General features: G+C 36.2%; 1 protein-coding gene across 1 annotated transcript in view; it reads right to left on the bottom strand.

Annotated features, from left to right (window-relative positions):
* The window catches only part of LOC134789921 (C-Maf-inducing protein-like), a 59,272-nt gene that overhangs the window by 27,675 nt on the left and 14,043 nt on the right, over positions 1–17,554 (bottom strand). The window contains exon 2 of the mRNA XM_063760616.1: positions 10,466–10,687. Within this exon, the coding sequence (XP_063616686.1) occupies positions 10,466–10,687 (222 nt within the window). The remainder of the gene's footprint in view (positions 1–10,465; positions 10,688–17,554) is intronic.

Below are 17,554 nucleotides of genomic sequence, written 5' to 3'. Positions count from 1 at the left end.
TGCGTAGAGAATAACGCCGTCTATTGGCGCATTGTTGAACTAAGATGACAGGTAAAAGGCTTTGGAACGTCAAGTGGTTTAGCTTGCGTGAAGTTCGGTACGAGGTGGCATTTTTGTTGGTATGTTGGTAGACTGGTCTAGCAGGTTTGCCAACTTGACTTTGAGGCGGGAGCAGAGAGGCTCCGCCGCTGGTAGTTCTTCTTGATCGGACCGCGCTAGAGATCGGACGTTATCGTTAGCCATACCTCGTGCCTAACTCGCCACGTTCCTGAAGGCTTATTCTGATAGCTTATAGAATCTAACGTTCTTTAAGCATTTAGCTAAGTGTTTTATTTCAAGTGTTATTTTGATTTCTTATGTTTGATTAGAAGCTTACTTTTGTGAAATAAAGAAAGGATGTGTTATGTGTTGTTTTGAAAAGATGTGTCCCTCTGAGTTTGTTGCCGGTCCCATATTGGGCTAAATCTTCTCAGGTCAGAGGTGTAGGGTTGGAGCCGGCCTAGTTTGGCTTGAATAAAGATTTGAATGTTTCATGTGATCTTTTTATTTTCAATTAAATCCAAATACATCCTGATAGTGATTAGTTCTTTTTATCATTTAGTACTGAAATATAGTAGGCGCTAGTATGGTTAACGAGTCCGAATGTTTATTTCATGCACTGGTAGCAGTGGTAGCATACTAATTTAGCTGGGAAGTCAATACATCGAGTTACTACGAGTACGACTTACAAAAAAAAATATTTTTTCATCTAGATTATTTGTCCTTTTGGGCCCATTTTTGTACAACAGGTTAAATGCAATACTAGACTTATACCTACTTAGCTATGCTTGTTGTAAGAACGCTCTACGACCCGCCCGTCAAAAAATGACGTACGATAATACAGAGAACCTACTAATAGTCGTAAAATGATTACCTACTGCACTGTGATATTTAATACTTAAGAACCTACTTCTTTGTTAAGGTGATTACAGTTATATAGTGTAACACATATAGTTTATAAGTGAATAATTAAAATTTTTTTAATATTTCCTTCACTGCCTGAAACACAGGGAATCCTAGTTCAGGCATTTGTAAACCACTTGTGTCTATATAAATTCTTAGTCTTTAAGAACAACCACTGTACTATACTTTTCTCAATAAATTATTTGTATTTGTATTTGTACTACGCCCATGCGCCCACCGCCATTAGGACCATCGGTTTCCGACATACATATGTATAATCATAGTGCATGCGACTTTACCGTGTCCGTTTGGTTACATTTTTCTAGTCCGGCTATATGTTTCGCTTCAAATTGTTACCAAACGGACTTAACGATTTGTCTGGACCAGAATTAAATATATTCAAAATAATACAAAACTAACCGCAATGTTCAACATATTTACTTAACAAATAACTGTATGAGACATCGTATTTAATATAATCAGTATTCCAGTTACTTAAGGTTTAAGCTGCGTAAACAGTTGAACAAAACGGACAGAACAGTCAGAACATTGAGTAAACTTACATGTCAACACCAGCAGACCACGATGGTCGCGATTTTAACCGTTTCAAATCAAATTTAACATATAAACAAGCTTTATCTATGGTCACAGGTTTGCCAGGATAAAACAAAACCTAAAATGTTGGTAAAAAAATCGCTACTTTGCGAAAACTGCGTAACCAACCCGGAGTATGTCCGATTTGCGATTTCGAGGGGACAACGTTTTTATCGAATTTAGACCCTATTATTGATGTTTTTAAAGCTGTTCATTTTTAGGGTTCTGTACCCAAAGGGTAAAACGGGACCCTATTACTAAGACTCCGCTGTCCGTCCGTCTGTCACCAGGCTGTATCTCGTGATCTGTGATAGTGAGCTGAAATTTTCAAAGATGATGTATTTCTGTTGCCGCTATAACAACAAATACTAAAAACAGAATAAAATAAAGATTTAAGTGGGGCTCCCATTCAACAAACGTGATTTTTGACCGAAGTTAAGCAATGTCGAGCGGGGTCAGTACTTGGATGGGTGACCGTTTTTTTTTGTCGTTTTTTGCATTATGGTACGGAACCCTTCGTGCGCGAGTCCGACTCGCACTTGCCAAGTTAAAAAAATAGTCTTAAGAGTAAATCGCAAAAAATGTAAGGGGACATGAGAAAAATTCGAGGGTACAACTTTATATAGAAATGCCCAAATAACAGCGCCGTCTTGACAATGATCATAATGACTGGTCAGGCTTTACCTACATAGGTAAATCCTGACCACATACACTTAGTACATACTAAGGTACAGTTAGCAGTAGAAGTTGCTATAAAGGTGTTAAAAACCAGAGTTGGGCGTAATCAATTCCTTTTGGAATTATATTACATATTACATTACAGTAATCATGATTCCTTAGTAATCGATTCCTTTGGTAATCTAAATTACTGATGTAATCAATCCCGCTGATTACTTGCGTAATTGATTCCTTTGGAATTGAATATATCTAAGTACCTACAAGTGTAATCGTGATTCCTCCGTAATCGATTACTCCAGTAATTTGATTACGTAATATTTTCCAGACTAAATTACATTACTCAATGTCAAAATACTTTTGATCGTTATTATCCCAGACATTGGAATCGGATGATTCCTCAAATGGAATTGTAGTTATTAATTCGGTTTGTTAGATTACAAAGTAATCTGGGAATCGGTAATCAGATTACAAAGTAATTTCGATCAATCATGGAATCAGGAATCAATTACGAAATGCCCATCTCTGTTCAATATGACCTTTGCCACTCTAAGAGAATAAGCGTGTGAGCAGGTAATTTTGAACACCTCACTCGCTTAGCTACTTCTGCTGCTGACTGTAACCATTAGGCATTGTGGAGAACAACATGACGTATTTATACCTACTTGTTTGAAATTCTTCGTAAGATGAGTACTTATTTGTAAAATTTCCCCGAGAAAATATGTGGTTTCAGATAAAGGTGACGGTGACAAGTCGCTAGAGGAAATTAAAAATAATTGTTATCTGTACACTAACTGTGTACTAGGTACGCGGAATTCATGTAAACGTCTGACATCAAATTTATACTTTACCATTAGTCACACAATGTATACAGGGTGAAATTTTAACCACATGGTTACATGGGGCCAATGCCGAAATCGCGAAAATAATTTGGCTGTCCCATAAAAATCAGCGACATCTCAAATTTTCACCGGAATGTCAAATTATTTTCGTGATTTCGGCATTGTTCCCATAATAAAAGATGTTCAGTATGACCTATAAAGTCATTATGTAGGTACAGTATGAACGTTGGTTAAAATTTCAACCTGTATATTACACACACAGACTAGTCCGTCGTGCGCTTGCTTCTCTTTAATTTTAACCGGAGCTATCCCATAAGTATGTACCTACGTCAATTGATATGTGCGTGATTTCTATGGAGAAATTGTACAGTGCTCAATCATCCTAATTTTGTACTATTTTCGTATTAAAATCGATTTAACAAAGTTGGGCAAAGTTTTTGGGATATAAGTTTTAACAACATAAACGGCTAGATGTCTAATAGTAACTAGTTAAAAAAACCGATGTTAAGTAATTAATTACGAGTGGCTCAATGCAACACTGAAGAATAAAAAAATATTTCTACTACTTTTATTATTACATATATTAAATCCAAACTGCACTGTTCTACCCTAAACTTTTTTCCCGACGCGCTCAGGAAAACATACATTTATTCACTCAATTAATTGAGGGTAATTGGGCCAGTCAGTGCAGATGTAAAATAGATACCTAGATATTTACTAACTACCTACAACTACTGTACAATTCAAAATTAAAAAATACCGACTAAATTATTGCGTAAATCCTATTTAAGAACTATCGCTAGCAACATTTACAGAAATCATCACGAACAAACAAACACCCTCTCACCTTGTCCCATATGCATACCTACACATGTACGAGTTTATTATCGTATCCGTTCCATTGGGGGTAAATGTTACTATTACGTTCGTTCATTGAAGATACTGATCATAGTCTAATAAAACATGGTCTTCCATTCCCAGAGTGACACGGGCCTACGTCACAACAACATGGCCGCTATATATAGCGCTATCGCATATTATCATATAGCGCTGTCGCATGATGACGTAGGCCCGTGTCAGTTAGGTGACCTAGAAAAGACGGGAATGGAGTACCAGGCGGAGTATATTATTATACCATGATACTGATTTAGTGTAAGGCCTGAGTGGACGCTCGAAGCGGAGCGTTCGGCGGGGCGTGCAGCGTGGCGTCGGGCTCACACGTGATTTGAGCGGCGTGCACTAAGGCCGCTCCCATACGTTTGCATTTGTTTAACGCCGCACGCCCCGCCCCGCTGCACGCTCAACTCGAGCGTCCACTCAGGCCTTACACTTAGGCTTTGATGGTGAAACAACGAACCTCGATAGATCGATTTTTTGTCCTCTAAAATTGATAAGTACATATTTGAATACTGAAAATTTCACCAAAATGTTAGACATTTTTGGAAAGCGGTTGCAAATATATATATTATTCATAATTATATTAATAAACCATATATTATCTGGCATATCTTTTTATTCTCCGATAGTGATCAAAACAAATGACTCCAAATTCCAGAATGTCGAAGTGATCACAATTTCTGTAACATTACGCACAAGCTGTATGTGATGAGTAATGCTGTTTTCGGATTGACGCATATTTATGCTTGTTCAGATGGTGAGAAGATTACAGGCTATTTAAAAATTCAATAGTTATGTGAAAGTATTATTTATGATGCGAATACTAGCACATTTTTTGTTGATACGCTGTCAAATAATCGCTTTTATAGAGCTATAATAACCCTTCCGTAAGTAATCGGTGTTTTGTATTAAGTTAATGGGTTTTTATCTGGATTAGTGTTTTATTTATAGATATACATATATTGTTGGTATATTTTTTGGTAAGAGAAATGTAGAGTAAGAAATCAGCAGATTACTTAGTAAATAAAATAACTAACCTAAAGACACGTTGTACAATACAATCCTTATTAAAAAGTTTATTACTAATATACTCTTACCAATACCAATGTACACTTAACTATGTTCGCAGTTTCGCTATCTGAAGGTTGTCTGGAAGAGATCGCTGTTTAGCGATAAGTCCGCCTGTTGTTACCTACCGTTTTCACTTTGTCCGACCCGATATCGGATGTCGGATAAGTACGACCACAAAGAAGTAAAATATTTTTAAATGCTATCTATATTTATTTCTTCTTCGATTAGTTAAATGTTTATTGTTTAAAAGATAAATTTATCTTTAAAGTTAAATTTAACTCAAAAAAATAACTTGATGCCATATGGCACTGCCTTTCTCCAAAAGTTATCCGACCAAACAAGCATGTTGATTGAAATGCAGGCAAGTATAATATGTATTTTATGTATATGCTAAACAATCAAAAACAGTTACATTGTCTTGATAGTCTTGTTTAGTATTTACTATTTACAACATACATCATTTTAATAATAACAAATAAACAAGTGCAAGTCGAGTATTCAGCTACTGTAAACCTGTGCAGTGACTATCTGCACCTTAATTTTTTTTCTCCTACAGCCACTTTTAATATCCAGCCAGACATACTTAACTTTGCTTAACTGCGTTTTACTTGCGTCAATCTGCTTTCACGGAATTACTTTATGAAGTATGAAAACATGATAAGCAAGTGCCTACGTATATGCAGTTTGATTACGAATAAAGTTTTATAACTGCACAAGAGACGTATTCGTAAGCGAAAAATTAATAACAATATAATCTCAGTTTTTAACTTAAATAACCAGCAGGCCAATAAAATTCGTACGTGCACTGACATCAGTACGATGTCATTTTGATAACGTTCGAATTGGACTGTATTTGTGCTTTATAGGTACACATGCATTTGCAGTTTACAACGAATGAGCGTGTGTAACCAATTTAGTTTCTATATCATTTTGATATTGTTTTGAACGCACTAGAATAAGCCTCAGCCCCAGGTGCATCGAATTGTTCTATGCGATTTGGAATTTTATCGCATGTTGTTATAGGTGCTTAGAGAATAAGTTTGATGTCGATGAAAGCATACATTTACGTAATGAAAACTGATAAACTAGTATATAGCGATGACGTCATCATTTAGTAATTACCTACTTATTTGATTTCATCAGTCTCTCTTTATGGATTTCGATTCTGTTGTAGTATAATGATTAATGATAGAGAAAATCCATACTAATATTTTAATATTATAAATGCGAAAGTGTGTCTGTCTGTCTGTCTGTGACCTCTTCACGCTTAAACCGCTGAACCGATTTTGATGAAATTTGGTATAGAGATAGTTTGAGTCCCGGGGAAGGACATAGGGTAGTTTTTATCCCAGAAATCCCTCTTTAAGGGGGTGAAAAAGGGGGTGGAAGTTTGTATGGGGAATCAATAACCGCTGAACCGATTGGGTCGGTATACGGGCATTTTCACTTAACTGTGCACCTTTAACGGCCGGTTAGCAATCGTTACAAAACTGACGGTCAATGTCAAATCCCTTACATTTTGTCAGGAATGTAACGGTTAGACGTTACTCAAACACGACTTAAGTCGCGCTTTAAAGTACAGGTTAAATGAAAATGCCCATACAGATAGTTATAGTCCCCGTAAGGGGGTAGAAGAGAAGAGAAGACAAGAGAAGCTTCGTATGTTCCATTCGAAACTGCATTCCAACATTCGAAAGTATTCTGGAATGTTCCACAATGATCTAGAATGTTCTCAAATATTCGACAACATTTCAGAATGTTCAGAAATGCTGTGGAATGCTCTCGAATACTCTCGAATCGAATGGTCTGGACTGTTCTAGAAATGTCTAGCCACCGAGACCCGAGACGGCTTCGAATGTTCCAGAATATCCCACAACATTCGAAAGTGTTCTGGAATATTCGACAACATTCCAGAATGTTCTGAAATGCTGTGGAATGCTCTCGAATACTCTCGAATATTCTGGACTGTTCTAGAAATGTCTAGCCTCCGAGACCCGACACCTCACCAGGTACAAATTTTTGTAGGTATATATTTAATTTTAAACATTACGATACTGATATTGATATTTTTGACCCTCACATCGCTAGGTTTAGAAAGTGCTTGGCTGGCGTCCTCTTCTCTTCTCCCACTTAACTGATGACATCTGCCTTAATCCTCTAAGTTTGTTTCATTTGTGATGTTTAATAGTATTTATAATGTAAAGTTCGTTACTCGTTATTATATTGTAATGTTTAGATAGTTATTTCTTCTCTGATATTTTTCACTGTAGCTATAATATGGTGTTAATTAGTTTGTAATATTTCCGCTCAATTGTAAAACATGCTGTGTACACTTGTTTTGGATCTCGTGCTAGATTTAAGCCATAATGTGCAAATGTATTACCCATGATATTGTACGATGTCTGTTTAGTGTACCTAATAAAGTAAAATAAAAAAAATAATGCCTAAAGGCATTCTCTACCAGTCAACCATAGTGCCAAACAGAGATGTAATAAAAATGGTGCAAGAAGAAAAGTAAGTAATCTATTTCAGGATCTATTCTGAACTTTCGTCTATTAAGTTAAGGTTCAACTTCTTCAACTTCAACTTCTTCAACTTCAACTTCTCCTACTTCTTCAACTTCAACTTCTTCAACTTCAACTTCTTCAACTTCAACTTCTCCTACTTCTTCAACTTCATCTTCTCCAACCTTTTCAACTTCTTCAACTTCAACTTCTTCAACTTCTACTTCTCTAACTTCAACTTCTCCTACTTCTTCAACTTCAACTTCTCCAACCTTTTCAACTTCTTCAATTTCATCAACTTCAACTTCCTCAACTTCTCCAACTTCTTCAACATCCCCAACTTCTTCAACTTCCCCAACTTCTTCAACTTCAACTACTCCAACTTCTTTATCTTCCTAACCTTCTTCGACTTCTGCAACTTCTTCATCTTAGTCAACTTCAACTTCTTCAACTTCATTAACTTCTTGGGATTCTTCGTGGGGTTGCGATCCTAGGTCTGGTTCGTACCTGGTCCAGCGTATATCGTTGGCTATTCAGCGCGGGAACGTCGCTGGTATTTTGGGGACGTTTGTGCCGGGTACTTACCGGATTAGGATATAGGTTTTCCTTTTAAATTTGACGATGCATGTTGCGGATGACATATGTGAAAGTATACATGTTATTTTGACGAAACCTGAGGTGGATGAGCTATCTGTATGATGACGAAGCCTGCGCTGTGGATCTGAAGGTACCTCTGCTGTTATTATTATGTTTTTTTTTGGGTCAGTAAATAAATATTACCATTAACTTCTTTAACTTCTCAAACTTACAACTTCTTCAAATCTCCAATTTTTTTATCTTCCTAAACTTCTTCAATTTATCCAACTTCTTCAACTTCAAATTCTCCAACTATTTCAAGTTCTTCAACTTCGACTTATCCAACTTCTTCGACTTCTCCAACTTCTTCAACTTCGACTTCTCCAACTTTTTCAAGTTCAACTTCTCCAACTTGTTCAGCTTCAACTTCTTCAACTTAAACATCTCCTACTTCTTCAACTTCAACTTCTCTAACCTTTTCAACTTCTACTTCTCCAACTTCTTCAAATTCAACTTCAACTTCTCCAACTCGAACTGTTTCAACTTCAACTTCTCCAACTCGAACTGTTTCAACTTTTTCAACTTCTCCAACTTCTTCAACTTCTCCACCTTCTTGAACCTCTCTAACTTTTTTAACTTCTCCAACTTTTTCAACTTCTTAAATTTCTTTATCTTCCAACTTCATCAAATTCAAATTCTCCAACTTTTTCAAGTTCTTCAACTTCGACTTCTCCAACTTTTTCAACTTCAACTTCTTCAACTTCTCCAACCTTTTCAACTTCAACTTCTCCAACTTCTTCAAATTCAATTTCACCAATCTTTTCAACTTCAACTTCTCCAACTTCTTCAAATTCAACTTCGCCAACTCGAACTTCTTCAACTTTTTCAACTTTCTCCAATTTTAACTTCTCCAACTTCAACTTCTCCAACTTTTTCAACCTTTTCAACTTCTCCAACTTCTACAACTTATCCAACTTCTTCAACTTTAACTTCTCGAATCTCCAAGTTGGAGTGGAGGTGGAAGTTAAGTTAAGATACAAAATTAATAAATAAATAAAAGAAAATAATATCTTAAAAAAAGGGCTCAAAAGACCATTCGTTACAAATAAAGTTAGTCCCATTTTTGACTAATCAGTCATCCATTTTGGGGGTGAAAAGAAGGGTGTAATAAAAAGCAGATTTGTTTAAAAATTATGTTACCCAAATTACTAATTCCACGCAGACGAAGTCGCGGGCAAAAGCTAGTAATATATATTTCCAAGTAACTGCGACACCAGGGTCATAATGACACAATCTGTTTCAATTATACGATGTTAAAAGGTGACAATTTTGGCTAGACACATGAACACAGGCTGCATATTTCGAGACGAAGTACTTAGCTGTCTCAGAAATTTTGGGTAGGTAGTCATTTTGGATATACAGTGTGGAAATAAGTCGGGCCCTGGAGGGAAACTACCTTAAATCCTTAAGCTGGCTCATTTTACTTAAAGGAGACATTCCTTTATTTTTAAAAAGAAACAAAACTGCATTTAAAGATTTTGCTTTTTTTCTTCAATTTGGCTTGTCTAAAAAAATCTTGAGTACTAAATATTAGATTTTATGGATATTTTATACGACAGACGAGTGGAAGACCTAATGTTTCTTGGAGAAATGTTATCATTAACATTAACTGTATCGACTAGTAGAATAAAATTGCGAATGTTTATTTTTTGCAATTTTTAGTCGGTTCGAGTCCCGGGCGAGGCAAGCGAGTTTTAGAAAATCTTTGAATGCAGTTTTGTTCATTTTTAAAAATAAAGGAAATGCAGTTTAAGTAAAATCGGCCAGCAGATTAAGGATTTAAGGTAGTTTCCCTCCAGGGCCCGACTTATCTTTCCACACTGTATATATAAGGTGCTACCTTATTAGTTGCAGATGTTTAAACAGCTGATAGTACTCGGTTCCTGGAGTATATTTAACTATGAAACATTATAGCTTTTACGATGTTTTTTTGGAGAAAACTGAAAAACAAATTTGCTACGTAAAAACACCCTGTTAATGTGATATTGAACAGATTCTAGTACCTCTTTTACCTAATAACTGTCTGGCCACTACATCCTAATAACCTTTTGCAGTTTTCCCGCCGAACCATAATGAAATTTAATTTTTTGTTCGGTAAATTAAAACAAAAAAAAAATATTCTTAATCTTAATCCTATTTAAAGTTAATTGTTTTATAGTAAAGTATCATCTGTTAAAATATCTGCAACTAATAAAGTAGCACCTAATATATTATTACCGAATATGTAGTGTAGGTTTTTTGAGATGTGGGTTATATTTAAGCTAGATAGGATATGAACAGAGAATTTGCATCTTACCGACTTACCGTTTTAGAAACTATATGCTCCTCCTGCAGGCAGAGGACGTGCGTCTCCCAGCGCCGCAGGAACTTGGCAGCGAGGATCTTGTCGACGACGGTGCGGGTGTGTTGGAAGGAGCACACCCGCAGGGACCCCTCGCTGGCCAGCTTGTAGCGGGGCCCGGGGGGCGGGCCCGGCGCGCTGCTCTCCAACCCGCCGCTGTCCACACAGCATTCTGGACTTGAGCCCTGGGAACAAAAGGACATCCTTGGGGTCATCCATGAATTACGTCACATAAATTTCATGACTTTTTAACCCTCCCCCCTGGTGTGACGTCACACATATTTGGCAATTTGTTTCAGTGTAATCAGTATTCCAACTAAGGATTATTATTTTAATAAAGTATATTTTTACAACCTATTAGGAAAAAAAAATACACACATATAAACGATTTATCATTGTAAAAACCAGTAGCTTAACTGTTCAGCGAATACAAAAAAAAAATAACCACTTCTGTCATTTGCCTAGGTATACCGGGTGTGGCCTGTAACACGAGCAAATAATTAAAACATAGATTGTACTCCTCAAACGGGGACACTTTTATTCAACAACTTTTAAAAATTATGAAGTATTTAGACTCCCTATTTTTCATACAAAATTAATATTATCTTCAATGGACGCCATCGCCACGCCATATCATTGTGATTGACGTTGCTTGTCACGCCTTAAAAAACATAACAAAATTCGCAATAAGTACATTGCGTCTTAGAATAAACTTTAAAGTGTATTAAAAATCAAACCACAAGTTATTTTTAAAAGTCGCTGAACAAATGTTGGTCAGTATGAGGAGTACAGCCTACAGTTTAATTTTTTGCTCATATTACAGGCCACATCCGGTATAATTATTACACGTATATAAGTAACCGTGGCGGAACGTACGGGTAATTTGAAGGTATTATCACAAAATCAGATTAACCGATATGAAACTTTACTAATACACAGTGAATTAATTACTGCAAATAAATATGTAGCTAATTTGTTTCAAGGTCAGAAAAATAATTCAAAATGAATCCTATAGCCACAAAAGGCACAGGCATGGAAATAGAGGGCACTCACGTTATACAAGAGATAGTCATTATGTATATACATCATTACCTATTTAAAGAGTAATTATTTATACAATTATTTAGCAAAAAGAGGATGAATTCCATTTTTTTCAAAGCTTATAAAATATCCACGATGATAGTTTGTTTAGAAGTGTCCAATCTATTTTATTTTTGCTTACGTAACTGGTGACCGAAGAGCTGGCGGCTACCTCGCACAACGTATCAGCATTGCGATACAGCGAGGAAATGCCGCCAGCATCCTTGGTACAATGCCTCAAGGGCCTATTTTAGATTTAAGCTATAGTTATTAATTTCTTTTAGTAATACCACTGTATACATCTTGTTTGTAAATAAATGATTTTTCCCTTTTCGCTTTGTGTAGATATGTCATGTGACCGTGGAACAAGAGAGACTACAATAAACTACTACAAAAAACAAAATAAAGAGTGAGTCGATTTTTTTAAAGGAATGTAAGACTGTTATCTAGACTGATTCATATGTTCCGTTTTCCGGGTTTCAATACATCATTGTTGTCATCAGATAAGCTCAATGGTACCACATTATTGTATGAGAATCTGCGTACCTATATGCTGGATTAGTCCAGAAACATATACGCAGATTTTCTTATCTATCGTTACGCCTGTTATTTACAAAGATTATTTTTACATTGATAGTTAGGTTCGGTTTAAAAAAAATAGGGGCCCAAAGTTAGCAGTCACCACTCTATTTATTTATTGTCGATTACACTGACAGTATAGGGAGCGGATCCAATTATTCTCTCCTTGAAGCACAGGACCCTAAAAAGAAGTAAAAACGACGACCGCTCTAGCTGCAATAACGAATCTGATTGACGTCAGTTCCGACCTTGTACTCCAAGTTAAGCACACGTTTTAATAGGTACAAAAAAATAACTTTATTGTTTTTATATTAATATAAAAGCTGCCTTGTGAGTTTTTAATGTTAGGTTATCGAATGTTAATGATACATCTAGGTGGACACATTTTAAGGTCAACGACCTACGTTAGCTTTGAACATACTTTCCAAACATATTTTCTTTTAAGAAAAGTGCAAGAACCGCTACGTTGCATGCATGAGGATTGGATAAAATACAGGTAAAAAACATGATATGTCTTTTCCAGTTTTGTGGAGAGCCCCTTCTTTACCGACGCCGCAACAGATAGCATTCAACATGTTGTGTATTTGATTTGTGCAAACGCAAACACGGCTCATCGTCGTTCTTGTTTTTCTGGTACTACGGAAATAGATGCAAAACGGGTATAGATTTACAAACACGGCGAAGTGAATGGTCACCATTAAAAGCTGAAACGTCATAAAGAAAATCTCGAAGCCTTGTTTTTAAATAAGTAGTAGGTAACAAGTAAAATGTGTGTAGGTAGGTAGGTTAGTGCATGTTTAGTCGCGTCTGTCAGTTGTTATCTTATCGGCGTAATCTGTTGTGCGGGAGGCCGGCGAGGAGCCGGCTGGCGCATGACCCACATGCTGGGGCTGCTGCTGTGACGTCATTGCGAAAATTCGGGTCACGGGGGCGCGCTCGGCACCGCTCGCCTTCCCGACCCGATTACCGTCTTACACTATCTAGTACCTGTTTTTCTTAGTCACGATTTAGAATATCAATATTTTAATACGAATACCCGTTGACCTACTGTATAAAACGATAATTTACTTTATAGCTGCTTACTTACAAGCATTTACCTAATACAATAAATATCATTCAGTACGGATTATTAGTTACTAGTTATTACAATCAATCTTTGCTCTACTATAAAGTCTATCTCTATCGATCAGGGATCAATGGTATTCAAACAAGGTCGGCGTATGGAACGAATTAAACTAATTCGCGCAATGTAGGTCGTGGTATGTTACGTTGCAACAAAGGAGTTCTTTTTGTGTTCTCTACAAAACGTCTGTCCGTATACTTATACTTGTAGGTACTTACCGATTAAAATTGATTACATTTTTTTTATTATAAACTGATCGGCGATTGGCTCTATAGTCACACCATGGACAGTGAAGACAGAGCCTAAGATGGAGCTCACCGGTTCAGTAATAGCCTATTCACTCTAGCTTTAAAGAGACCGAGGTCATTTTTACATTGATGTAGGTAGGTAGGTACTTAATAGTAGATTATTCACCGAGGGATGAAATGCACTCATTTCAAATATTCGATATTAGACGTGATTGTGTTAGATCATTTACTTAATCATACTTTTTACTTTAAGTAACCAGCCCCATGGGAAATCTAAAAATACATAAAATACTAATAATAGTAATAATCAGGTATCGTTAATTTTCCAGCAATTTTGGTGCAGCATAGTAAAAATAAAGGATTTTCGTCATTTTTTTTCTAGGGAGAGGATTGGTTAAGGTTAATATTACTGTTATTAACTCTAATTATCCTTCCACCTAGAGTAGGGCATACAGATGCTTTTAACCAACAATGCTGCACCAAAATTGCTGGAAAATTAACGATCACTGGTAATAATATTGAAAACGCGTGTATCGCATACGTTAGCTAACATCCCCGTACACTAAGATACCTAACTACGTATTGTTTGCACGACATAGTAGAGAACGCTTATTACGTTTAAAACTTTAAATGGAAGGTGACAAATTCGACTCGAGTAAAAACAAACCAAATGGGATAGGTAAAAATGTATGAAATGAAATTTGCCTTTAGTTAGGTACGGACCAGAGAAAATAGAGTAAAGGCGGAAAATTGCATTTAATGCAATTGTGTTAACCGGCTTAGCATTGGTATTAAATTATACTGGTACTGGACTGGACCATAGAACCACTATTAGGGTTGACTATGTTGTTTAGTTAATTAATAAAAAAAAATGTACTTAAGTAAAAAACTGAATTATAAAAACTATATTATTGTTGAACTATAAGTAGTGCCTGGCAAGTTGGCAACTGCAAACATCTCATAAACTCATAACACAAACGTCGACAAGTATTTTTGGGTAAACGTAAAATCCTTAATTTATTTCGGTATTTCCCATATGTTCGTCATTTGTTTTCTTTGAGTGACAACTCAATTAGATTTATTTAATTCATGAGCCCTCCTTTTTTCGTTTGACGTTTTTAAGCCAAGAGTTCAGTACATGACAGGATTGATAGATGTGTTGGAGCAGGTAGATAGGTATTCGTTTTAAAAACTTTGGTCTCCAGTGCAGCTACCACCAGTTTGGCACTGCCATATACGCTAGCGTGAATAACGTAACTTATGTACTTTCTTTGCATCTCGCTCGTACTGGTACTGGGATATTAGTGTTGGCACTGAGTGACTCGTGGTATGTACATAGTACGGGTACAGTTAACACTCTGGCGTACAGCGCAGCGCCACGTTCTAATATATATAGAAATGTTCATGAATGTTGCAGCTTTCCCGTACAAAGTGTCGCTGTATGCAGCGTATGGCGTCAACCAGAGACCAAGGCCAAACATAGCGAATACAATGGATGAAGGTACAATAACTTATCACGGTAGCCTCGCACGTGTCGTATGCCCGAAGTCGCGAGAAGACCACGACTGTGACCGTAACGACACGTTGAGGAAATAAATAAAAATGTAAAAGTAAATATCAGTGTACAAGATTATAAAGTAGCCATAATTATGACTGGAAAAAAATGACTTTCTAAGTTGTTGTAAAATCTGTCATTCAGTCTTTGTCACATGCCTTATGTTTGCCACACTATAATCAGATTGAAACGATGTGCACATAGCCGCTTTCTAAAACCGCACCTCTCTATCGACAGGGTGATTTTTCCTCCCACTTTTGAAGTCTAAAAGATAACGCGCGAAAAGTCAGGTACAGAGGCATTTCGTGCCAAGAACGCTCCGATAGTAATTAGAAAGTGCCGAGATATTTTACGATGATTCTTCACTAAAGGACTGTAGGTACATCGAGCTGCAAAATTGTATTCCCATGGTAAGGTAATCGTACTGGTGCTCGACGCGGTCCCAGTACATGTCACCTTAAAACTTAAGTAATTGTCAATAGAGGTGACAGCAAGGTATCGTCTATTGGGCATTAGCATGTCGAACACTAGTACGTTTACCTTATTCCCACTTTATGAATGAATACTATTCATAAAGTTGGTATGCGCTTTTGCAGCTGTATGTACGTAGAACGTACCTACATGTTTTTGCAGAATCGGCAATGCGCATATGATATGATACCGGTGACGTGAACCTTATGCTATCAATAAGAGATATCTTATTATGATATGCGTACGCACATCTTTGCGACTAATATTTAATTTATTAAACTATTTTGTAAATATGTCCGTGTAATATTTTTCAAGATCTTTTAAAATAAATGGGGTACATACGTAATAATACGAGTACGTACGTTTAATAACAAGGCATTAAGTATTTTATTGGCAAACTTCTCTCACGTTCTCGGCGCTCCACGTCATGCATAAGTGCGTGAAGTAGCCGAGACGAATGGTCAAGATTAAACTGGTTGTGCATTAGAACTAATCGATACAGGCTGCGGGCGCTGGTCCTAACGTGGTCTTCATGCATGAGGCCACCGCGTGCTAAAGCATCTTACCCTACCACAACATGTACCCCCTACATGTATGGAGGTACTTGTACCCTAGTCATTTTACAGACCGCTAGTATGTCGAATTTATTTTAATTTGTAATTGTGTTTATTTAAAAATAATTTAGAGGTATAATAGAAGTTTTTTTAGAGTTTTTCTTCCTTACGGTGAATGTATTTTCTGGAACCCAACAATTTGTCATTATATTATTCTTACCGGCACAAGTACGTTTTCACACATTACAAATCTTTTTAAGTTGGATTTTTAAGAAAATATATTTTTTTGGTTACTTAATGAGTGCGTTTCACCGGCGCTATGTATCTAGATTCAGTGGCTCTTTATGTATCAATTTTGTTCAACTTCGCTTTTTACTGGTTTTAGATAAAAATATCGCTGCTTGCAAATAATACTAATTATTAAAAAAACACCGTTATGTTTACCCACTTCCGGTCCATTATCCGGGTGGAATGTAATGTTATCCCTCTAATCTCTCTAAAATATCTCATAAAAACTAAATATTAAAGCAGGTTATTATAATTTAATGTTTTGCGTAACCGTATCTTTATTGGGCTATGTATATGTATACTATTTAATAGGTTCGTTAAAAACATTCAATTGTATTTTCTTTTATTTCCAATAGCATATTTCTATTAGTGGAATCTTACAAAATTTAAGTACATATGTTTGTAATATAGTCATATGATATGGTGACGAACTGGTATTTAAATAGATACCTACATAAACTAAAATAAATATAAGAGATGGCAGACCTGAAGCATTGAAAAAAACCAAATTGCCTAAACCTTTACTATAAGAGCTTATAACTATTGAGGAGTTCCACCGATTTTACAAAAGATCTAAGTTTATTACGTACCTAGTGATAACCTGTACCAAAACTATGGCTTGAAATTTTCCCCTACAAGAAATACCTACCTATACCTACACTATAGTATGTCCGATTTCTAAGATCTACTATGGCGCACTTGATCTTAGATAAGCGGACAGACTATACCTAAATAAATAATTATGTAAATCTCATGTAAATCTTAAATGTGGTCGAATTTATTTTTGTGTCCCTCCCAACAATTTTTTTTTATTAGGAAGTTTTATTAATTAGGTGCTGTAAGTGTGGTACCTACATCATGAATAAAACTATAATTAAAAACTATACTTAAATTAAAATAATAACTAAATCACAGATATTTTATAAGATATTAAACGTTTCATAGTCATTGTTTTTAACGTAATGAGACAGAAGCGTTGTTGTTACACACGGTACGCCTCGAAAGCAGAACGGACGACGCTTCTCCGATGACGTTACTGCAGGAGAAAGCAAAAATGATTCATGTTCAAGTTTGCAGTTTCCACAAAGGCAAATGGACATGAAATAATCCTACTAATATATCCTTGACGTTGTCACGATGGGTTAGTGATTAGT

The sequence above is a fragment of the Cydia splendana genome, chromosome 4 (assembly GCF_910591565.1).
Source record: "Cydia splendana chromosome 4, ilCydSple1.2, whole genome shotgun sequence".
Classification (NCBI taxonomy): Eukaryota; Metazoa; Arthropoda; class Insecta; order Lepidoptera; family Tortricidae; genus Cydia; species Cydia splendana.
Note: the sequence above shows the minus strand (reverse complement) of the source record. Positions and strands in the feature narration are given on the sequence as shown.